Raw genomic sequence first — 25,421 nt, 5'->3', positions numbered from 1 at the left:
ACCACTTGCATCCTGATTGGTTCATCATTTCAGCCTGTCATGGACAACCCTTAGCTTGCTTCTCAGTCCCAGCTGTCATTGTATGGACTTTCACAATTTTCATGTAGTAAAACTTGGCCTTTTGGCTTGTATCGCCTTCGTTTCTGTACGATGTGCAATAATATGCTTTGTGGCTAGTTTTTATTCTTCTTAGGCAATGACAAAACACTAATAATAGCCTGTTTTTATATAGATCTCTAAATGACACTTTTGCTATTTCTAAGCATTGTAAAGGACAGGTGCTTAGAATGTGATGGTATTCATTGTAACGACCTTGGTGAGATTCATAATAATGACCTGAATGGTACCCTAGATGTCAGTGCCAAATGTTTACCCACTGAGACATTCTACCAGCATTAAAATGAATGTACAGTAACATTTTCAAAAGTTGGGAGATCTGAGAATCAAATTTTTAAGGATTATTATCTTTCAACTGAGGAAAGGTTTGGGGGAATCCTCTGTTTACAAGTTTGAGAATGCTTCTTAGAGGTTATGGCTTCAATTGTTCAGTGATGGGTACATGTTTCCTATACCCACAACATTGGCTGAAGTAGGCCATTGACATTGTTATGTTATGTTATGTTAATAATGATTTATTAAGCGCACTAACACTGATTGGTTTCCTGGCGCTATCGAGAGACAGAAGACGTGGCCAAGGTTTTTACACGTGCAGGGTTATTGATATGCTTGTTTGTAAAGCCAGGTCTTTAAAGCTTTCCTAAACGACATGAGATCCGGACAAATCCGGATGTCAAGAGGGAAGGCATTCCACAGGCGAGGAGCCAATGTTCTGAATTTGCAGCCGCCTGAACGTTTGCGTTTGAAGGGTGGTATCTGTAATAGACCAAGGTGGGCTGAACGCAGAATACTGGACGGAACATACCTCGTGATGAGTTTATTGATGAATTTGGGGCTTTTGCAATGTAAGGCCTTAAAGATCATGCAACCGATTTTGAAGGTGCAGCGCTGGACCACCGGGAGCCAGTGGAGTTTCATCAGCAATGGGGTGGCCGATTGGCATCTAGGCTGACTCAGAATCAATCTGGCAGCATAGTTCTGTACCATCTGAAGGCATTTCAGCAGGTAAAGGGGTAAGCCTAGATAAATAGAGTTTGCGTAATCTAGGTGGGAAATCACAGTGGCGATTACAACCTGGGTGATGGCCTCCGGGGTAAGGAGGCGCCGGACCTTCCAGATTTTCCTAAGTTGGAAAAAACACTTGGAGACCACCTTGCCCACCTGTGTTTTTAGTGAGAGGTCGCTGTTTAAGGTGACTCCTAGTGTCTTTGCCGAGGGGGAAGGAATCAGTGCTTGACCCATGTCTGGCGGCCAATAATGCGAGCCCCAGTGTTTAATACTGTCTGCTGTGAGAACCAGCTCGGTTTTTCCTGGGTTAAGCTTCAGGTGATTTTGGTCCATCCAGGCTTGGATGTATCTCATGGTTGCTTGGCAGTTGGAGATGGACAGTTCCGAATTATCGATTGTGAATAGCAGTTGCAGGTCGTCTGCATAGTTAAACACCGTCACTTGTTTATCTCTGAGAGCCTGAATTAGGGGAAAGATGTGGAGATTAAACAAGTGGGGTGACAGGGAGGAGCCCTGGGGTACGCCACACGTGATGTTCTGTTTAGTGTCGACTAAATCTCCAAGACGAACTGCTTGAGATCGATCTTCCAAAAAGGACTTCAGCCAGCTGACTGCTGTGCCCCGGACGCCGGCCTGGGTGACACGGTCGATCAGGATGGTATGGTCGACCGTGTCAAACGCGGCCGACAAATCCAGGAGCACTAACGCCTGGGGGGAGCGTTTGTCAGCACAGTCCCGGAGAGTGTCTAATACCGTCGTTACCAATGCCTCCGTTGAGTGGGCGGGGCGAAACCCCGCCGATTGGAATTCGAGGCAGTTTGATTTCTCCATGAAGTTGGACAAGCATTTGGCTACATGAGCCTCCATCACCTTTGCTAGAAAGGGAAGTAGGGAAATGGGACGATAATTAGCTTTGCAAGTAGGGTCAGCCGCGGGTTTCTTTAGAAGCGGTATGACTGTTGCTTCCTTGAACGCAAGAGGCACCAGACCGGTGGTCAGTGAGTCGTTCAGGAGGGTGTAGGCAGGAACAGGAATGGCAGAGAGGCAATCTTTTAAAATATAAGGTGGGCATCTGTCCGACGGGGCCCCTGATTTCGCTCTCACCAACAGCTCTTGAAATTGTTCTGGAGTAATAGGGGGGAAGCTGCTAAGTGTGCCAGTGTTGTTGGTGGTGGCTGTTGCGAGGATGGTGGGGTTCAGGGATTGTGGAATACTGGCCTTGATGACCGCAATTTTCTCTATAAAAAAGACGTCAAGTGAATCACAGAAGGTCTAGGTCGGAGGTACGCTTGGGCGGGCATTATCTGGGTTTGTTAGCTCATTGAAAATGGAAAAAATGTCCTTTGATCTATTTGTTGAGCTGATGATGCGAGAACAAAAGTAGGCAGCTTTAGTGGCTAAAATAGCTTTCATATATTATTTTCTGGCCATCGTATATCTGATCTTTAAGTCCGGAGCATAACTACGCCTCCATTGGCGCTCCAGTTGGCGCAAGGCCAGTTTCTTTACTTTTAAGTCGGGCGAAAACCATTTTTGGGCGTCTGCGCGCCGGGCCAGTTTGACCTTCTTGTACGGGGCATGGGCATCACTTGCTGCTTGCAGCCAATCAGAAAGGTTGGCTTCGGATACGTTAATATCAGAGTGGGGGGATGGGATGGAGTTAGCCAATGTCTGTAGAAATTCTGACCTATCTAGTGTGTTCCATTTCCTCGCTTGGCCTCCTGCTAAAGTAGCAGTTGACTTAGAGGGGGAGTAATCAAGGTTAAATTTAAGAAGGAGATGGTCCGACCATAGGCAAGGAAAAGTGACCGGGGTGGTAATTAGCAAAGAGTTAGACCAGACCTGATCCAGGATATGGCCCTTGCGATGGGTTGGCGAAAGTACTTGTTGTGCAAAATTCAGGTTCTTAAGGAGCTCAGTGAGTTCACTCGAGTGGGGGCCTTCCGAGGGGTCATCAAACCAGTAGTTAAAGTCCCCAACCAAAAGAATCCTGGCGTGGTCTATGGCCAGATTGGCAATCTGTTTGCTGAATGTGAGAGGGAAGGAAGGCATAGTATTAGGGGGTCTGTTCAGGAGGACACAGGCCACCGTTGTAAAAGGGGTTTCAAGTTTTAGAACCAGGTTTTCTGTATCCGGAAGGTTCAAACAGGTCAGGGCGGTAACTTTCAGGTTAGAGCGAAAGATTGCGGTGACCCCCCCGCCAGGTTTACCCGACCCACGGTCAGCGTGTATAATGCAGTAGTTCGGTGGAAGTGCCGCTGTTGTATCCGGGGCGGAGTCTGGGGTCAGCCAAGTCTCAGTGAGAAGAAGAATGTCTGGTTTATCAATGTCTAACAAAAGAAAAAGGTCCATCTGGTGTTTCACCATGGAACGAGTGTTTAGGTAAAAAATGGACAGGGAGTGAGATAGTGCGCCAGGCTCTGCCCGGCTGTTGGGGCACAGGCTCATCAAATTAGTTGGTTCTACGGGGGAGGTGCAGTTGACTAAGATCCCTAGTCTCCGGGCCCGATTGTACGTATCATTAAACAATTGACCCAGGCCTCTATTATATTGCAGGAGGTCGTCACGGGGGTAGGAGACCAACCGGGCAGCATGGCTGGCCCCGGGGCCCGTCTGGGCGTGGACGGGCGCAGACGGGCTTGCCTTTGGCGCGCCTGTTGCGCCCATCCGCTGCGCTTCCTGGGCGGGGGAGCCATTTTGTACCTGCGAGGGCGGGAGGGTCCGAGCACTGGTCCGCTCACCTGCTCCTCACCCAAGATGGAAGGCGACTAGAGGGCTGGACCCCAGGCAGCGCCTAATCGGCTGCTATGGGGACGAGCAACAAGGGCGAGATGGCTAGTTAGGGAATGAGCAGTTCCGTGTCCGCACAAAGGGTGCAGTTCCACAATTTAAAATTAGTAAAGTAAGTGACAAAATACGGGCACAGTGCAATTCAAATAAAGTAATCACAAAGCACGCACGCATATTCAGTCCCGGCTTTCTGCCTCAGGACACCACGAGCACACTGTCAGTCGGTGCGCGCGGAGAACAATGGGGTTTTTGTACCTGCGAGGGCGGGAGGGTCCGAGCACTGGTCCGCTCGCCTGCTCCTCACCCAAGATGGAAGGCGACTAGAGGGCTGGACCCCAGGCAGCGCCTAATCGGCTGCTATGGGGACGAGCAACAAGGGCGAGATGGCTAGTTAGGGAATGAGCAGTTCCGTGTCCGCACAAAGGGTGCAGTTCCATAATTTAAAATTAGTAAAGTGAGTGACAAAATACGGGCACAGTTCAATTTAAAATAAAGTAATCACAAAGCCCGCACGCACATTCAGTCCCGGCTTTCCGCCTCAGGACACCACGAGCACACTGTCAGTCAGACATTGGAATATTTATTACCTCTGAAGTTCAGGCTTCCTGAAATCGTATGTTAAAATATAGAAATCTGCAGCACTTAAGGAAAACAAAGCCCATGTGTGTATCACACAGTCACAGTCTTTAAACTACATATGTTACTTTTTTGTCCGAATGTCTCCTTACTTTTCCTCTCATCATTCGGGGATTCTATGTTGCTTTCATTCCTGCTATCTCTGCCATATCTTTGTTCCATCAAGTCACCATCCTATAAAAATGTATTTCTTAGTATTTAACTGTGCTTTTTTTTACTGCAGTTTCATCTGTTTAAATAGTTTTACTGCTCTACCTAAACATTCAGAATATGCCCACAGGTATATATGGTTTCTTGAATGGGATACATTTCTAGGGGCTCATTTAGGACCCTAAGCAACACTTTGTCACACTCACTCATGGGGCTAATGTTGGCCACTTACCATCACTGCCCGACTGTGTAGGATTAATGGAGAAGAAAGACAAACAAGAGGGTTGCTGTCAGTCAGCCCAGACACAAAGCACCCCAATTAGAGCATTCATCAAACTCAATAAAAAGTCACACGCAGCCAACTCAACAAAACATAATATCAGTGATCATACAATCAAGGTGTTTGATGATGCTGATGCGCACACACCACACATCACTGAAAATACATAGTAGTCTTATATATTCACAGGTGTTGACAGTACTTTCTATGAACAGCCAACTTACTGATTTATTTGGTGCTGATAATACACCAACAGAAGTTAGCCATAACTGGGAAGAGGAACACATCAGCCCAGAAATAAAATATCAATATGATGTGTAAAAAAAAAACATTTTTAAAAAAAGAGGTCTGTGCTCACATGACAAGGCAGCATAACCTAATCTGAGATAGAAGAACACTGGTCGAATGCTATGGGTCACACAACCTCTGGGAGCACTCTTAATTTGAGCCAACCCATCACTATTGTATTATCATCCAGTCCACTCTTATGTGCCATTGAAAATGGTGGACATTGAACTGTATAAAAACCTTGTAACCAGGAGCGGCCCATGCAGGTAAGAGCGTTGGGGCAGTGTAGCCAGGTTGTGGGGTGGGGGTGTGTGGGGGGGAGGATTCAACAGACGTCCACAAGCGAAAATTAATAAATAATGAATTTTCCCTTGTCTGTTGAAATTCCCGCTTCCAATTTTGAAATTATTTTTCAAAATTATTTTTATGTTTTGGTATTAAAGAGTTTGCCTGTGTGGGACCTAAACTCAAGCCTCATACGTCCATCTAAAGTATTTTGTGTTAGGTATTGGTTGTGTCTATTCTCTCATGATTATGATACATTCTTTAGAATGACTTAAGGCAATACCTACTGTTAGCCAATGCAATCAAGACAAGCACTGTACATCTCCTCTACAAAGGTGTGTTTTCTCACACAGAAGGAAAAACTCTCTCCAGAAATAAACAGAAATCTAATGGACTGCAAATGTATCCTGATGGAGCAACGTTAACACGTCTTTATAAATCATATTCCATTTTCCCATTTATTAAGATCATGTGCACCTAAAATATCCTAATTATTTTCTTACAAACATTCTCAAACTTCTAAGCAAAGATTTTTTTCAGCCTGTACTTCCCATAGGGCCAAACTTGTTGTTCTCACTTTAGTCATAGACACTTACTTATTATTATTTTGCTCATTCTTTGCTTTTCAAAAGGGTAGTGTTTCCAGAAAGTGTACACACATGACTGGGGTTTTCAGCTGTGATATCTAGTTTAAGTGGAGTATTGTTTAAGATTAAGCCTTAAGAATTATTTGCCATGTTGACCATGATATGCAACATTTTTTCTAGGAGTCATATGAAACAACAGAAGACTATTTGAGACTAACTGGAGAACTAATAACTGTAGTTGGAGCTGTTGTAATACTTTTCTGTGAGGTAAATACTCGATTAAAAGAATATTGAAGGCACAAATACAGATCTGCCATTGTCAGAAGCATTTCAGGCTGATAACTTACAAAATATCTTACTTGTTTTCAGCTTCCCCATCTCATCAAAATTGGACCAAAGCACTACATTGGACATATATCTGTAGGAGGACCATTTTCTTTACTAATGTACGGTAAAAGTATCACCCTATTTAATTGTTATCTTTTGTACAAGCCAAAAAAACTTTCATAGTTGGATACTGCGTTGCAAAATACCACACGAGTAACAATACCTTGACCCACTTAGACCAACACATTTTGTTTGGGGCATGTTGCCCGATACGGGGAGCAATGCAGGTTTTTGAAGCAATGGGAATGTTCAATTATTTGATATTGAAAAGATCCTAGAGCAGACTGTACTGTGGTTCCGAACTCCTGTTGGTAGTTGCTGTTTCAGTTTTAAAATTATCTCCATCAACTAAGGGTTATATATTATAATTTGGATATTCTGAATTCCAGGTTCTGTTATAATCTTAAAGATTTAATCAATAGTCCCTACCACATTAGTGCATCCTGCCTGAGGAAGCAATACAGTTCCATATTCCCCAGTCCACCATTCAAAACAGTTGAGTAAATGCTTGCAAAATGTTTTGACAACTAAATAAAATGTAGAGGCTGATTGATGACTGACATATCTATTGCCTTTTTTATAGATTAGGACAGTGGTTCCCAAATGTTTTCGACCCGCAGCTCCCTTGACCCATTATCCATTGCCCATGGCTCCCCACTGTTACTTTTTTGGGAGGTTGGGGGTGGATGTCATCCCAGTCTCATGAGTACTTGCATTTTCTCCCTGAAAATAATTGGGATGAAGCTGATGGAGGTATTATAATCATATACAGAGGATGTTTCATATTACTAAGGAGGCGCCTCTAATTAAATATTCCTAGTTACACTTCTTTGCCCATGCCTTTTTTAGAGTAGCCTCTCAAACCTTTTTATCCTTACAGTGGTAGATAGCACCCTTATGCATGTAGGCCCTATTGCCAAAGTGTTTCTGCGCTTGAAGAATATTTGCATGCACATTTCTACCCATGTGATATGTGCCAACACACGTCTCAGCAGGGTGACTCACGAGTTTTTTAAACCACATACAGTTTTATATTTTGCTGTCTCCTTCCTAAAATTGCTGCCTCCAAATCAATGCAAGTAAAATACATTCCTCTGATTTTATTTTTTTTTAAACGCCCTTCTTTCTTTCTTCCAAATGTTGGCATTATGCTGTATATGGTGTGTTACTTCCCTTGTGCTCAAGGAGAGAGCAGGCCTGTCTGGAAATGTGTGTGTACTGGAAGTACCTGTAATGCAAGTACAAATGTCAATACTTTATAATACTTAGTGTGTTTAATAGACAGGATAACTGTACTTTCCTGATAACTTGCATTGGTGTAAAATGCATTTGGAAAAAAGAAATTATTAACAAGTCTAACAAAATAAATCAAGCATCTTCCGCTTAATTTTGGAGTGTAGGAACATGGGGATCCAGTGAAAATGGAGGTAATCTCCCTCGGCATGCCATTGATTTAGCACTGCGTTTACAGCTTTAGGTATGTCATTTACAAATCATCGACATCATGCGTTTAAGTCTAATTAGTTTAACTGAAGCCAACAGACCCATCAACATTAAATGCATTAAAGTGCTTGGAGTGCGGCTCCCTTGGCTAGGTTTGACGGCTCCCCAGGGGAGTCACGGTGCACAGTTTGGGAACCACTGGATTAGGACAATGGTGTGCCCCATTCATGGACTTTGCTACTGGGTTAGATTTGGGGTCCAGGATGCTGTTTCAGTTTTAAAATTATCTCCATCATCTAAGGGTTATATATTATAATTTGGATATTCTGAATTCTGCAAATGTTACTATGAATGTTAAAAAATCCTTTCCCTAAGATTAAATCAAGGGGTAAAACACATAAGGGTGGTGGGCCAAAATAGAATACAAAGTCTGAAAAAGGGAGAGCAGCTCCTTATGGGAATAGTATGATTAAAATACGGCAGATGACCCAATACCCAACAAAAGTCCAACCAATGGATCATCTCCAGCCATTCGGACATGTTGGATTCTTAATCTCAAATGTTCAAAACACAAACAAGCAAAACAAGAAATAAATGTTAGCAGATAAATAAAAATAAGGGGTACTATCCTGATAACTGATATTCCTGTAGATCACCAAAGTGGCTCCTATACCAACAAGGCTTTTACTGTATATACTAAGGGTGGGCGGCCAGCTACGCTCCGTGCACGGAGTGCACGTAGTGCCGTCCCCTACGCATTTTGCGTAGCGGGCGTAGCCAGGCGGCACTACGCGCGCTCCCCAGACGGTGCGTAGCCGGCCGCCACCCGCCTCCCTCCCGCCCTCCCTAAATATTTAAATAAAATGATAGAAAGCTTTTAAAAACACTTACCTTGTCCGCCGCGTCCCCGGGGCTCCCTCTCGCCGTCCCTGGATTCGCGCCGCCATTTCGGATACTTATGCGCATGCGCGGGCGGCCGCGCATGCGCATTTCTCATGAGAAATGCGCATGTGCGGGCACCCGCGCATGCGCATTAGTATCTGAAATGGCGGCGGCGCGAATCCAGGGACGGCGAGAGGGAGCCCCGGGGACGCGGCGGACAAGGTAAGTGTTTTTAAAAGCTTTCTATCCTTTTATTTAAATATTTAGGGAGGGCGGGAGGGAGGCGGGCGGCACGTAGTGGGGCTACGCGGAGTGCGCGGGTGGACGTAGTTTTGCGCCCACTTCGCGTAGCTCCGCGGAGCCCCACTCCGCACACTATGCCCAGGGTTAGTATATACTCCTATGGATATTAAGGTGCATGTCTATTCTGTAAGGTTTCACTAATGGGCTCTGACTTACCTTGCATTGCCACCAAAGGTTGGCCCGTTCGCCTTTTCACATTAGCACCAGCTGACAATATGCACTTTATTTTGGACAGTGAGAATAGGCGATTTGTTCTGACTTCAGAACCTCGTTCTGAAGTCAGCAACTGTGGCCATTACAGTGTTCTCTTAAGGATTTTGGCAGCCCTTGCTCCTAAAAAGCTTCAATTATTTTACCCAATTTCTTCTAATTCAAGCCCCATGAATAAAAACAATATTGAATTTCCTGTTAACTTTCCCAGGGGTACTTTGAAAGGTGGGGGACATGGGCAATTGCCCACACCTTAGAATGTCCCTGCCCATTTGGCTGCAAGTCGCACTTTCATGCCTTCACACTTTTGTCCTACATTACACTTCATAGCCTCCTGAAGTGGATCACCCTACCATTCTGCCCTTTGTCCTACTTAACTGTAAGAGAGCACTACCTCTGAACCCAAGTGTGTACTCTTATTTTTTTCACTTTCATCCTCCTTTTCAATTAAATCAGACACCTAAATGATCATAATGCAGGACCCTTTCTAATTTCACTTCTCTGTCAGCACTTGACGGTTTATGATTTGTGCTGGCACTTAGTGTCATTTTTTATTGAATTGATTGTCTACTCTTTTGAATTGCAGAATTCTGAAAAATAATTTTCCTGACAACCTAACAACCTCATTGGTAAAAAACAAAATGGAGTTTGGCTTCTGCGCTAGCGGTATAGCATCAAGTTATATGTTGAAATGTTTTTCCTATGCACAATTTATAAAGATGTTAAAGTGTTTCAGTGTCAGGACACAGCCTTGCCTGACACCTTAGACTACTGAGAGAAGCTTTGGGTGACCTCACCTTAGTGACCGCAGCATTCAGTGGCATTATTCTTAGAGTACAAAGCCTTGATTATCCCAAGAATTAGGACATTATCAGGGGCATTGGCTAACTAGAGTGCAGCAAGCATAGTGCCCCCATGCCTAGGGAGTGAGGGGTCCACTGCACCCAAACAATAGGTGATTTATTGCCACCAAACCAAGAGATTGGGGCCTATTTTTCATGCTTGCTTTGGGACCCATGGCATATTTGCTACAACACTGGAAATGTAACAAACCCCCATGCCCTCCCCTAAATATATTTCATTCACCAGGTTCTGTTATAATCTTAAAGATTTAATCAATAGTCCCTACCACATTAGTGCATCCTGCCTGAGGAAGCAATACAGTTCCATATTCCCCAGTCCACCATTCAAAACAGTTGAGTAAATGCTTGCAAAATGTTTTGACAACTAAATAAAATATAGAGGCTGATTGATGACTGACTGATCTATTGCCTTTTTTTATAGATTAGGACAGTGGTTCCCACATTTTTTCGACCCGCAGCTCCCTCGACCCATTATCCATTGCCCATGGCTCCCCACTGTTACTTTTTTGGGAGGTTGGGGGTGGATGTCATCCCAGTCTCGTGAGTACTTGCATTTTCTCCCTGAAAATAATTGGGATGAAGCTGATGGAGGTATTATAATCATATACAGAGGATGTTTCGTATTACTAAGGAGGCACCTCTAATAAAATATTCCTAGTTACACTTCTTTGCCCATGCCTTTTTTAGAGTAGCCTCTCAAACCTTTTTATCCTTACAGTGGTAGATAGCACCCTTATGCATGTAGGCCCTATTGCCAAAGTGTTTCTGCGCTTGAAGAATATTTGCATGCACATTTCTACCCATGTGATATGTGCCAACACACGTCTTAGCAGGGTGACTCACGAGTTTTTTAAACCACATACAGTTTTATTTTTTGCTGTCTCCTCCCTAAAATTGCTGCCTCCAAATCAATGCAAGTAAAATACATTCCTCTGATTTTTTTTTTTTTTAAACGCCCTTCTTTCTTTCTTCCAAATGTTGGCATTATGCTGTATATGGTGTGTTACTTCCCTTGTGCTCAAGGAGAGAGCAGGCCTGTCTGGAAATGTGTGTGTACTGGAAGTACCTGTAATGCAAGTACAAATGTCAATACTTTATAATACTTAGTGTGTTTAATAGACAGGACAACTGTACTTTCCTGATAACTTGCATTGGTGTAAAATGCATCTGGAAAAAAGAAATTATTAACAAGTCTAACAAAATAAATCAAGCATCTTCCGCTTACTTTGGGAGTGTTGGAACATGGGGATCCAGTGAAAATGGAGGTAATCTCCCTCGACATGCCATTGATTAAGCACTACGTTTACAGCTTTAGGTATGTCATTTACAAATCATCGACATCATGCGTTTAAGTCTAATTATTTTAACTGAAGCCAACAGACCCATCAACATTAAATGCATTAAAGTGCTTGGTGTGCGTCTCCCTTGGCTAGGTTTGACGGCTCCCCAGGGGAGTCATGGTGCACAGTTTGGGAACCACTGGATTAGGACAATGGTCTGCCCCATTCATGGACTTTGCTACTGGGTTAGATTTGGGGTCCAGGATGCATGTGGTAGCCTCAAGATACGTGGGACAAGATCTCCTCATAACACCCATACACAAGTAACCTACATTGGATCAACTTTATTCCTCATTAACTCCCACAAACCACTTTGAATCATAACACTTAAAATGTTGTTCTAGACCCTCGCAACTAAACACCAACAAAGCAGCACAATTTATCAAAAATGGCTCCTCCAGTCGAATTGGTGGACTTGTTAGATGTTCTTGAAAGGTCTCCCAGCTAAGGAGTGTGGCTCTATATAGATCTGAATGACATAACTGAGATGTTTTTGCATTATTCTGTGACTTGTTTCTGCAACCACTTTACCAAGGCAGGAAAGGCACTCTGCGCTTTCTCGCTCTTCCCTTTCTAATTGTGGTACCCACTGTGTGAGGCACTTTCTGGTGTTACTGCCTCCTTCTAAAGTGCAAATATAGATTACTGGTAGACACTAATCCTTCTCTCCTTTGAGTTCACCTGCTAGATATTTGACTCTTTACAGCACTCTAACTACCTTAGAGCCTCACATTTTTCTACGATCAGCACTGACGCATCATTGCTGCTGTTACAATGTTTGGATCCTTGTACTTCTCCTTAAGGACTCAAAGATTACGCATTTGGCTTGCTTATTACATCAGATGCTAATTTTGCATCTAGATTCCAAGACACTCCTCACTGGTTTGGATAGATTCAGGCTTAAAGTCACAACAATAATAATGTGGTTTGACAAAGACTTACCTGAATACGTGAAGTCCCAAGACACTGTTCTGCCTTCCTCTGCAGACCGTCACCTGAAAACAGGAAAGAAGTCAGCGTCTCAAAATGGGAAAAACATTACTAAGAGGAAACAATGGAAAAAGAGTGAAGGACTAAGAGTGGATGAACAAACACAGAACAAAGGCTATGAAAAACCATTTCTATGAGAACAGGAGGTGAATCCAGAAGAGGCAGAGGAGAATGCTGTCAACAAGCCAGAAGCTGTAGCATAGGTGCAACCCACCAAAAGACGGCCTCCAACTCCAGAGACGGATACACTCTTGAGGAAGGAACCTGGTGATCCAAATGTTAACAACCAAGGCGAGGAAGGAGTTACGGTCCCACTTTTTGATGTCTCAGTCCCTTTATGGAGGGTCATGGCTACCCTGGTGTGTAACAGGACCACAAATAAAAGGGGGTGATGGGAGGGATGGGGCTCTCAAACACAACCTGGGGCAAGGGACCAACTTGAAAGGAGGGAAGAAACCTTAATAAGCCTTGCAAGTACTGAGGGGAGAGAGAAAAGTATTCAGGTGAAAGAAGGGGATCAGCGGCCCACCTGCGATTAAGAAGAAGGGGTAAGAGACATCAAACATTTAGGAAACTAGGGGCCGATGTAGGTGGCCCAATACCAGTCGGTAATCCCGAAATTCAGTAAATTTCAGGCTTACCGACCGGTATTGAGCCATTTCAGATGTGGGGGATGATTCGGTAAATACGGAATCGGTATTTACCGATTCTGTATTTACCGAATCATTATTTACCGATTTGGTATTTACCGAATCGGTAAATGGCATGTAGGAAGCACTTTTAAGAGTGCTTATGTGCTTTAAGGATTCATTATTTACCACCAACTATTAGTTGGTGGTAAATACCGACTTCCTTTGAAAATGCAAATCTGTGCATTTTCAACAGTGCCATGTGACAGACATACATGCCCTTAGGGCATGTATGTGTGCCACATGTGCACACAAGCACTATTCAGGGGTGCAACAGGGTGTCAATATGACACCATGCCACCCTTGAATGTTTCCCTATTTTACCGAATCGGTATTTACCGATTCGGTAATTCACATTCATTCCTATGGGCCTCCAGGCCCCTAGGAATGAATGGAAATCGATTTGGTAAATACCGAATCGTACCGATTCGGTAATACTTATCAATTTTTTTTTATACATAGCATTGACCCATTCTAAAATACCGAATCGGTAAAATTCTGTATTTTAGAATCGGTAAATTTGGACTACCTACATCTGGCCCTAGGTCTCTAAAAACTAAAACAAAGGGAGTTTAATGGACATGATTTTTAGCCTTATCCTTACTTTTGTGCTGTGGTAGCAGAGGTTGGCATCCACAGGAAAGACGTATTAGCCGCTAACAGAAGTTCTACAACAAAAGAGAGAATACAGCATTATTTATGTAGCCCCAGGAGGAACCCAGGGAACCTAAGAGAAAACTAGAAATATTTGGGTTGCTATCAGTTTGACTAAGCAGCTGAAGCCTAAAATTAGAATTATTTTTCCATAAAGAATACTAGTGTTACTGCCATACTTTTGATGGACCAGATTTCCCCACCTCTACACATGGGTGGCTAAGATAACCTTATTATCAAAGAGCTCATAGGTCTTAGATGTTCCAACAAATTCGGAAAATCATTTAGAACTACTGGAATCGATTGTTCCACATCCAGGCTCACCTGATAGATCTTTGGATGTTAGCTATTTTATGGCTCATTATAGAACCTTCAATGCTTGCTCAGATGTGATTTTGTGCATATGTTAACATTTCTAGAGCCAGTCATTTACCAGCAAGACAAGACCCGAAGTAGTCCACCATGGCCCATAATGCTAAATTGACTATTACATAGTTTATCTGGCTACTACGAAGGTAGGTATAGAAAGCAGGTATACCTAGCTAGTCATGATCAAATAGATTTCTGCATGGCCTCTACCCTTTGACATTGTCAACTTTACTAGTCTTTTGCTTGCCACTTTCCTCTTCGAGTACAGGGTCTCCATTTGTGGGTATATTCCATGCTTCATCTCCAAGCTTAAGACTCTCATCATGATGTAATTTATGTTGGAGGTCTACATTAAAATCAATTGCTATTATTAAGTGGCCCTAGTCACTCCATGTGGGGTTCTCAGAATCCTGTACCAATAATGTCTTATAATTTCTTCTGATGTGCCAAAGTTATAGCATCAAATCCCATAAAACTTCTGTCTATGCCATCTATCCTAGACACTATTATTTCTACAAATACGTAAAGCAATCAAGACGTTATTATTTTATAATTCTGTTGTCCTTCTGTGGCTTCTTTTTGCTCATCTAGCTCCAGGACACCCCAGTTGTGTTTGAGCGCTTTATAAGTAAAACTATAATAACAAAAAGGATATCATCTCTCATCACTGAGCCACATTACTTGACCTCACTTAACCAGTGAATCATCTTATTTATTAAAAAATGCCTTATTCTTGCAGCATCCCTTAGTTAGGGGCTACAAGTCTGTCACTCTAATTACACAGGTCCCCAGAGCGTTATAATGTCTTCTGCTCCATTTCTCATTCTATTGTTATAGTCTTTTTTCTGCGCCTGTTATTATCTCTTGCTTCTAATTCCCTCACTGATGCATATGTTTGATCCAATTACTGTTCAATGGAGGCTGTTTGGAATGGTAGCCACAGGCGACTCATTGCTGAACCTTTCATGCTACATGCCCAGTGGACTGGTATTTTATTGCCATTGATAAATACCCTATCCACTCCTACATTGTGATTGTTGGACTTGACCCTTTTTGCAGGGTCATCCCTAAACTTTTTGCCTTTCTCCTAGAATTATTTCTGACATGGTGTTGGTGGTTTTAGAACTCTGGGCACTGCTGTCTAGTGTAAAGTGCGTGTGCTCTCTGTGATAAACATGGTAAGATTGGTTTACACCTGTTTGGCCTATTTAATTCACCTGTCAGTCCCTTGTAAAGTGGTATCTCATTTACCCAGGTCTGGTAAATTAAATGCTACTGGTGGGCTTGCAGCGCTGATTGCGCCACGCACCAAAGTAGCCTTTCAGACCTATCCCAGGCCTCTGCCATTGCAGGGCCTGTGCGCCCAGTGTTACTGCCGCTGTGACGTGGCACCTAAAGTGTGTGGCATGTCTGTGATCCCCCTTTTACTACATGTCAGTCACTCCTAAGGTAGGCCTTAGCTATCCCTATGGGCAAGGTGCATTATAGGTGAAAGGTAGGACATGTACCTCAAGTGTGTGGCATGTCCTGGTAGTGAAAAACAGTCATTTTGATTTCTCACTACTGGGAGCCTGCCCTCCCATTAGAATGCATTGGGGATTCCCTGATAAGTGTTTCAGAGGTAATTCCTGATATGACAGGAGCAGCGTGGTTAAGTTTAGTATGGTTGGTATAGTAATAATAAATGCTATGCAATGCTTTGCGCAGATTTATTATAACTATTTTAGAAATGCCACTTTTAGAAGTTGGCATTTCTGTGTGCTATGTGTCTGCCTGCCTGATGTGGATTGCATGTCTGGCTTTGAAGTCACAGGGGCTGGTGAGGTGTGTATGGCTCCAGGAGGGGCAGAGTGAGTCAGCTCTAGGCTGAATAGGGCATCTGCATTTGGAGTAGTGGGAGTAGTTGTCCCTTACCCTGAATAAAGCTGTGCCTGCCTATGTGAATGCTGGCTCTGCCCTCCTGTGGTGTGTTTGATGACGAACCACCACCTGACAAAGGGGAAGAGGAGCCTTGTCAACAAAGTGCTCCAAAACCCCCCAGAACCAGTTAGGACTGGTTCCCCCTAGTCCTGTGCCAGCGCATACAAAGGAGAAATGTAATATAAATACAGGGGCTGTGACCCCATGGAAGTTGTGTTGTTCTTGTCACTGGGGCTTGTTGCTGTTGCTGGGCTCCAGGAGGAACTGCCATGAGGGACTGCTTCCCTGCTGGAGGGCCCTTTGTGCTGGCCTGCCTGGGCCCAGCCTTTGTCCCCTTTTACTTTCAGGACTTGGACTTAGCGCCTCATGAGGAGCGCCGGTTCCTTGCAGCGCTGTGCTGTGTGGTGATTACGAGGGTATCCAGGCATGAGGGATTCCCCCGTGCTGCTGGGGAAGAGCAGAGCCCACACCACACAATTCGGGCTTGTATAAGAATCCTGTTAGTGCCTTTACCGGCTCATGTATCGAGTTGGTTTAAGAAAGTTTGCTAGCCTAGCTCTGCAAGCCATTCTACGTTAAGTAAAAAATGTTCTCGTTTTAGGTTGTAAAATAGTGCAGGTATACCCGAGTGGTGTGCCGTTAGAATTGTAATATGAGGTTTTAGCACACACTCACAACGTCTTTAATGCTGCCAGAAAAGTCGCTATATTGGTTCTGTAAACTTATGGTGTGCTATTGTATTTCACAGGTCGCATTGTGATGTAGGATTACGTGAGTGGTAGTTATTTACTTTTTCCATATATCCGCCCACCCTCTCACATGCGGTGTTGGTGATGGTAGAGGTTAGACGGATTGTAACTGACACGGGCACTCATTGTGGCTTTTTGGTCTCGATTTTTCATAGATGACTGGTCAGGGATTGACCCCAAAGCACTGCGCCATTATATAATTATATTTCCAACTATTAGGCGTCATTTTAATTTTGACACTAGGACAGTGCCCATTAAACATATTTTCTGCCCTAGTAGCCAATTTTAGATTTTTTCACTCACTTTTTTCACAGCACTGCACACTATCAGCACCACTTGGAATACACTGTGGCTAGAGGTCTATCTCGAGAGTCCATCTCTGCACCATCACATGATGGGTTGGGCGAGATTTAGATCCATTATTCGTATCCCACGTGATGATACTCCGCCATAAGGGTGGGCTGATGGGAGTTTTTCAGCCCAGTGTAATTTCATGTTGATGTTACATTGTAGTGTAGTTCCTATTATCCCAATAGGCTCTGCGCATTGGAATAATACCTTCAATAGTATAGGCCTAGACCAGACGTTAACTAGGTCTACTACTGTCGATATTAGACTTAAAGTTTTGGGTTTGCCAGCTAGCTCAGAGTTCACTAGAAACTTTCTCGAATAGGCAAGGAGGAGTTGAACCTCCCTGGATAGACAAGAAGGGATTTAGTTTCTGACAACCATAGAACATGACAACTTTGCTCTCCCCTAATCAAGAGTGTATCTCGAGAGTCGTGTGAACAAAAGGCAATTTATTTTACTCAGTCAGTACGTGCATTCTTAGTCTCATCAGATTGTAGAGAAAAGATGTTATTTATTGATCAGTCTCTTTTCTCATACAAGAGAAATGGATCGATATTATTGCAATACTTATAGTTAAGTAAAGTGCATACATTAAAAGCAGAAGTATAAAATAATACTGTAAAAACATTGATATGGTTTCTAAGCCATATGAAGGTTTAAAATGAATAAAATATATTACATACACATATACATTTGACTAAATCGTACTCAACTGGTGTTTCTAGCTACGCCTACCCCGTGTACCTGACCTAAGCCTAATACGTGGGCGGGAACAGAAAGTTACAGTTTAAGTTAAGTTTGTTTTGCCAAGTGACTGACCAAAGAATTCTCTGCGAGGGGTTATTCAGTTCTGTACCTGGAATCTAGGATGGATGAGGGATGGTATCTCTCGTCTCTGGTCTCGATATTCCAGGCTGCCTGCGAGGGCTACCCGGAAGCGCCGGAGCTGGATTTCTCGGCAGGAGAAATAGGCAGCTGCTCGTTCTCAGCGCGTCAAGAAGGCGGGGCTGCGCCAGCGGGGTCTGCTCTGCTCTGGGCTTCGGCAAGTCTGGCTGCTCCGTCCTCGTCACCACCGCGTGTGTTTGCATAGGGCAATATCGGTAATATTTATACCTTTAAGGTGCCGAGATTGACGTAAGGATGGACTTAGATACGTCAATAAAGATGTCATACGACCAGGTCGTTAGCACATTCTTTTGCTGAAGTTCTCGGTGAAATCAAAACAATGGCCGCAGGGTTTTTCCCAGGTCTGTCATAGGTTTGATTTGTTTTGAGAACTCCGTATGCCTTATCAGGGGCTGGAGGAATATCGCTTGTCTAATTAGATGGCAAGCGTTATGACCTAATCAGATAACACGTTCCTGTGCCGTAGTGTGGCTTTATCAGATAACGGTTCCTGCATCATGGGGGTTTTCTGCCTCATGGGATGGCTGCTAGTTAACTTGTTAGTTTGCTAACCAGAATAGGGTCAGGAATAGGGGGATCGATACAGAACCTATAGGAATACATCACACCCACTCCACGCTAACTATGGACATATTTACTAATCTATGCATAGTAAAACATACTGTAGAGTATCGTGTATACCTTACCACCCCAAAATACATAAATGCATTTTGAAACTATCAAATATACGGAAGAATGCAGTCATATGTATAGTATGCACTCAAGCTGTAGAATAATGCTAAAGTAATCACGCATTTGTATACATTATTGCTATTTCGTATATGAAAACTTACACATGAAATGGCTCTTAATACAGAAAAAAAGTTCGAGACCATTCCATCACAGAATAAAATATTTATGAACATACCAGCGGGCAGCTAATGTCTATAAGCTATCTAAAATTAGAAATTTTAGTTCTCTAAGAATAGTTCTTACTTTAAGCAGAAGATAGTGTCCCGAAAAATATGCAAAAATATTTTGGGGCTGCTGAAAAAATTGCTGTCCGTGAACTGGAGGGAAAATTGTTCATGGTATTTTGCTTTTCTAGTCGAAGGTCAAATTCAGGGAACGCCGTGTACGAGCTTGCTCAAAAGTCTCTATTTCTGCTCTGGTGAGAACATCATATCATTTAGACTTTCGAAAAAGTTGTCAACAGCTTCCTGGGAGAGTTCCACTAACTCGGAAATAGGTGTAACCATGCATTCGTGCGCATGATTGTCTCCATTGACATTATGATTTGGATTGCTGACAGAAGGTCGTACCTGATCGATGCTGCTTTCATCTTGAACTTCACTACCCCTTAATCGTAGTGGTGAAGCTTCCACGAATTCCGTCATCAGGATTGGTAGCCGTTGAGGGCAGCACAAAGCATGAGCCTTTGTTGGACTCAACAATGTTTCTGCATCCATTGGCGCATCTGATTGTAGCGTCAGACAGGTGTCTAACACGCATTCTTCTCCGCATAGCAGGCACGTTAATACAGGTAAAACACATCGCTGCCACATTGGTCGAAATGATAGAAACCAAGTCATGTTCAGGTCTCTAAGCCGGGATAGTCCCAGGATTTTTGATATCCGGTCCCGGTATCCAATGGCTAGGATTGTTTCTTCCCTTGTCGCAGGTGTTCTGTCTGTGACATGGTTTGCCATAACGAAATATAAGGACTAAGAATAGGATTCCTGCAATTAGTCCCAAAATGAGGGGAAGTCCGCCAAAAATCGAATGGACGAAATCTGGAAAAATACCCAGTATGGCTTTGAATGGTGTTAATGCCATCGAAAATACTGTCTTAAATACTCTTGAGACTCCACTGGTATCAGAAATATTTAAGATTTCATTCAGGATTTCTGCGAAATGTATGGGGGAATTAGTTGATAACAATGAATGTATCTCTGCAGTTGTCCTTGCGACTTGGAGATCATACGTTTCTTTTGATGACGTGAGCCTTGTCGGCGTCTGAAGAAGCACTGTTTTCATTCTGCTTAAAGTATCTATTCGAATAGAAGTAATTTTCAAGTAGGGCCATGCCCTTGCCTCCCTGTCTGGAAAGGAGCTGGGGAACAATGAGTGTCCACAGCACTTGACCTTCGCAGTCGTAGTTACGAGATAAGGAGTCCCGGGCATAAGACTACAACATCTGCGATCTACAATTAGAATGTAACTCCCATTATAGAGTCTTTGAAAGAATGGTTCAATCTCTGTTGCAGGTGCGCCTTGCTGGTGACATGAAAGGTTATTTGAGTTCCCTTCACAGGCTCCATGCAAACGAATTCCGTTACACAGAAGTGTACCGCTTAGTGACATTGCACAATTATTGCCACTAAGAAACACTTTCTGTCCTTTATTACTGACACATGCATGTGAATAGGGCAAGTTCCATGTTGTTTTAATGTACCCTTTTCCTAATTTTTCATACATGCCAGCCTGTATATATTTTTGGCAGTATTGAAACCTGAAGGTTGATATTGGAATATTAATAATCCCATGTATTATCCATTCACTGACAGGTCGTTCTGACATTGTCACTGGTAATCTCTCAAGTTTCTCAATGCTCAGGATTGTATAATCAGCACCCTTCTGGGCCATACTGATTTGTCTATCAGTAAGGTTAAAGATATGGAATAGTGACGTTGTGTTGATTAAACGCCAAGGCACATAGCCTGAACGCAGATTTTGTAACGTCCAGCCAAGCTGTACAATAGAACGCAATTGGGACTGACCGTGTTGTAATAACAGTAAGTCTTGCGATAATATGTCGATTGCTGAAGACACAATGCTGTCCAGAGAAAAAATTCTGGAGGACAGAGTCATTAACCCATTGTCCACTACAGAAAGTGATTTTTCCAAATTAATACGGTCAATTTCCCGTATCCTTTCTGCTGTCTCAATTTGAGTAACCTTCCAGGCCTCATTGTATGCTGCATATACAGAGGCTGCTATGAAACGCTTTTGACGCTGTTTGCGTGGTCCCATAGTGAAATCACGCAAGTCAGCACCATCAGTAAGTAAAGTTAGGTGTTGCTTAATTTCTGCCAGTGTGGAAGTTTGTAGCCATTGAAGGCATAATTTGCCCACACTGTAGGTGGTTATTATCCCTGGGTGATGTCTTTGGGGATATCTAGGGTCTGGCCTGGTCATTTTGAACCCCTGTGTTTGGTTCAGGAATCTGTCTTGACAGTTATTAGTATCTGTGGACCAGATCAACCACTGTTTCCAATCTGGATGTGTTCTGTTTTGGTTTAATACATAATTTACGTCTATCTCTTCATCTGTAGAGCTATTGCTGTTCATTGTTGGTTTTGGAATAGACGGTTTATTTAAGTCTTTGATTTTGGCTAGGCCAAGACAGGTGGTTTGTTGAACAGTGTCATTTAAAAATATAATTTGTTCTGGGATCATGCAGGCTCTAAACAAAGATTCTATACCCTGTACTTGCCATTCTTTTGTGCCCCAAACACTTTTCAATTCAACATTTTTGTCCCAATAATCAAAACCAAAAGTATTCATTTGTTCAAAGAATGAGTCTGAAAATATCAATTTCGTGTTTGTTATCATGGTCTTCGTCCCTGTCTTATTTGACAATTTGAAATAAAATGTTTCAGCATTACTTATGTTAAAACCTGAAAAGTATGAATATTTGTCGTAAACGGTTCTTGAGCTTCCTTTTGGAGGGGTTGCACAATGTTCCCATTGATTATAATTTAAAACATTTCTAGGTTGTGCAGATCTATGTAAAAAATGGTTACCATAGTGGTTGTAGCAATACATACTATCATAATTTGTAGAACCCTGCAAATAATCATGTTTGGTAAATTTAGCAGACATTACTAAGTCAGACATCATGTTATTTATACTTTCGAAGTCCCAATCATCAGCAAATGAGCTCGGTGTTACAAAGTCACTCAATGAGATCTTAATTTGGTGTGGATATTTCAGGATTTCAACCGGACCATAGATTTCGTAGTCAGTGTTGTCCCATGCTACCCCACCTGGTATAGGATTGGCTGTGAAGTTGACTGAAGAAAGTTCTCTTTTCTCGATGTGTGAAGATGTGTGTGGTTTGAGGATCAAGTTGATTTTCTGACTTGCTGTGTCCATTTTAGCATATTTTCCCTCAATGAAGCGTCCCAATGTTAGTATCATGATGAGCCAAAGTATGAGGATAAATGCACCAAAACCCACCCAAAATTCGATCCATGGAGAAATCAGATATGTTTCTTTCAGTTGTTTCAAAAGTTCTTTAGCTTTATCTTTAAAGGTTTTTGATGATGGCTGTGTCTTTGATTCACTGAAGCCTTCAGAGGAATCATCGAAGTTTATGAAGTAGCCGGATGCAGTTCTGTCAATTGTTCCAATTGCTTCAGGATTAATGTTCCTTGCATTATCATTTGGTACTTCATTGTAGATTGGTGTGTCTCTGCTAAATGTTTTTATTTGGGTTTTCAGAGGTCTAAGTTCCATTGCATTGTTGCATAGTCCTTGTTGTTCTTCTGTAGGCGTTTCGAATGTGATTAGCCTCTTTGTTAGGACCTCTGTACTGGTAGCAAACCTTGGTGTTCTGCTACTTATGGGGAGTCCACTTGGCCTACTATTTGTTATCGGCCACATGATTGTGGTTTTACCAGGTCGATGGATACAACTCGGTTCTCCTTTTTACCAGCAAGCGGCGGTAGTACAACTGATCTTGTCCCGTTGATAGACAAGACAGGAACTGCTTTTCTGTAAGAAGGCCCAAATTCCTTCTTTACCGCGATCTTTTCTCTGACTAGATCCCCGACTTTTGGAATCCAGACAGGTCTTGCTGGGACAGGTGGTGGTTCTTCAGTGGTTGTTGGCTGTTGTTTCAACTTTATGTTGCTCAGGTCTTTTCTTGTTTCATTTAAGTCCTGCAAAATAGCCAAACGGTCTTTGATATCAAAGCTTTTTTCCTTCACCACTGAAGTTTGACTGTCAAGGTCAGAGATTAACATCCTAGTTCCAAATAATAATTCGTACGGACTGAATCCCTTCAGAGAATTTCTTGGCAAGTTATTTAGACTACGTTGGACACTTATTAGATGTTTGACCCACCCAGCTCCCGAACCTAATATCCTTTCCGTTATAGATTGCTTTATGCCTTGGTTTTTTCTTTACACCATCCCGTATCCCTCAGGAAGGAAGTGAGAAGATTCCCGCTGTGCTATGCTCATTTGGTCGTGTTTCCCCTCAGGCTGGAGGGCTAGAGTGAAAACCATGGTCAAACGTAGCATGCTCTTAGCGTATATGCCATTTAGACTCGCAAATCTTTGTATAACAGTCCAGACGTCAGCCGAGTGCTGGTGATCTACATTATAAGTGGAAACTAGCCTGTATATGTTAATCGCAAGCCTTGCTTTTTACGGTTGTTTTTTTCTGGAGTGAAACGACACGGTATTACACCGTTTCTCTCACCACTGCGATTCCTGTTGCAGTTTGGGCAGTTTTTTACAAACATGGTGTGATGCAGGCTCATGCCTGGCCACCAGTACCTTGATTGTAATTCTTCCAGAGAATCTTTTAGTTTGAGGTGTCTGAGACCCTCGCCCATATGTGCGTCTGCGATTAACAAGTTTCTCCTGTCCATGTTTGGAATCACTCTATCCCCCACTCCAGGGATTCGAGCAAAAGGGACGGAGTTTGCATCGATTATGTATGTATAATTGAGTGGATAGTTGATCGGTAGCGCTGAGCAGTCGCCTTTTAATGACGTTTTCACCGCCAGCACTGTTTCCCCGTCAATATACTTCACTGTACGCTTTTTTCGAACTACGGAAGCCGATTTAGTTGCTACCGCTGTGGCTGTCTCAGCCAATGAATTCCCTGCAACGTGAACGCCATCACGCTGATGACTCAGTGAGTGTGTCACGTGAGTCTTTGGTAGTTCTTTTTGTAAAAGAGCTATTTGTTCCCAGAGCAGTTTCTGCTTTATTGTTGCATCTGTGTTATCTTTGTAACCGTTTTGAATCCATGTCTGCAAATCGTTGTTATATGATTTGACGCAGTAATATGAATCGGACACTATAAGTGTCGGGAATTCGCGATCCACATTATCTAGCGCCATTTTCAATGCTATTATTTCAGTCTGTTGTTCTGAATTAGTTTCTACTGAGTGTGTTTTTGTTAATAGAGGTCTTAGTTTACCTCCGCGCCACACTTCTTTTGTAATCTCACATGTGGGGTTGTATGCTTGTTCTCCCCAAACGGAGGGTTGAGCATGTCCGTCTGTATAGATTACACAAGCGTATTGTCGTAAGGGCAGAATGTTGATTGGCAGAGGGAATGTTCTTTCATATTCTAGATTTTTTAATTCTTCTAGTTCTGGATCAAAGTAGTAGTATACTTTGTCCGTTGTAATTGAATTCACCCATTGTATCCATTCCGAATTCAATGTTGTTGTTGGTAAATTACACGGTGTTGTTAATGCCTCAAAGGCTGGTTCTGCTGTTCTGACTGTGATATGTCTACCGTCAGCTTGATCTTTTTCTCTAGGTATTGCGGTTTGAACTGCATGAACAATTTTTTCTTTAATGCTGAATTTCTGTTCAGCTTCTGTGTACAAGTGTGATTTGAATGCAATTGGTACCTTTTCTCCCTCATTAGAGGTCAGGTATGTGAATCCGCATCTTCCTGGGATGACTCGAATCACAAGATTGCGTGTGTTATCACGTGTTTCTAATTTTGTTTTAATTAACATGTCTGTTTGTAAGGATCTCAAAATCTCTGTGTGTATTTGAGTCCAATTGGTTCTTTTAAAATCTGGTTTTATTAGATCATAAAGGGGTTTGACCCTTTCTGCGTAATTTGCAATGTATGTTCTTCCGAAATTTAGGAAGCCTAGAATTGACTGTAGGTTTTTTAGTGTTCTAGGTGCTTGGAGTACGGCACATTTTTCTAGAAAATTGTCAGCCAGGCTACACTTGATAATTCATATCCTAAGAACAGGACTGTCAGATGGGCAATTCTGGATTTTTTAAAGTTGAATTTGAAACCCTCTGCTGCGAACCCAAGTATTATGGTGTTCACTCTCTTCAAGTGAGTCTCCAAGTCATCAAAGTATATGTCGTCGACATACGATAATGCTTCGTCATCATATGTTTGTAGTAATTCTGTTACTCTCGCTGAGAATACTCCCGGGCTGTTCTTGTACCCCTGGGCTAACCGACAGAA

At 42.8% G+C, this 25,421-nt stretch overlaps 1 protein-coding gene across 1 annotated transcript in view; it reads left to right on the top strand.

Annotated features, from left to right (window-relative positions):
• LOC144791221 (transient receptor potential cation channel subfamily V member 6-like) overlaps nucleotides 1-25,421 on the top strand; it is a 327,745-nt gene that overhangs the window by 215,557 nt on the left and 86,767 nt on the right. The window contains exons 11-12 of the mRNA XM_078665874.1: nucleotides 6,322-6,408; nucleotides 6,511-6,587. Coding sequence (XP_078522000.1) covers nucleotides 6,322-6,408; nucleotides 6,511-6,587 — 164 coding nt within the window. The remainder of the gene's footprint in view (nucleotides 1-6,321; nucleotides 6,409-6,510; nucleotides 6,588-25,421) is intronic.

Source organism: Lissotriton helveticus, chromosome 11 (genome assembly GCF_964261635.1).
Source record: "Lissotriton helveticus chromosome 11, aLisHel1.1, whole genome shotgun sequence".
Lineage (NCBI taxonomy): Eukaryota > Metazoa > Chordata > Amphibia > Caudata > Salamandridae > Lissotriton > Lissotriton helveticus.
Note: the sequence above shows the minus strand (reverse complement) of the source record. Positions and strands in the feature narration are given on the sequence as shown.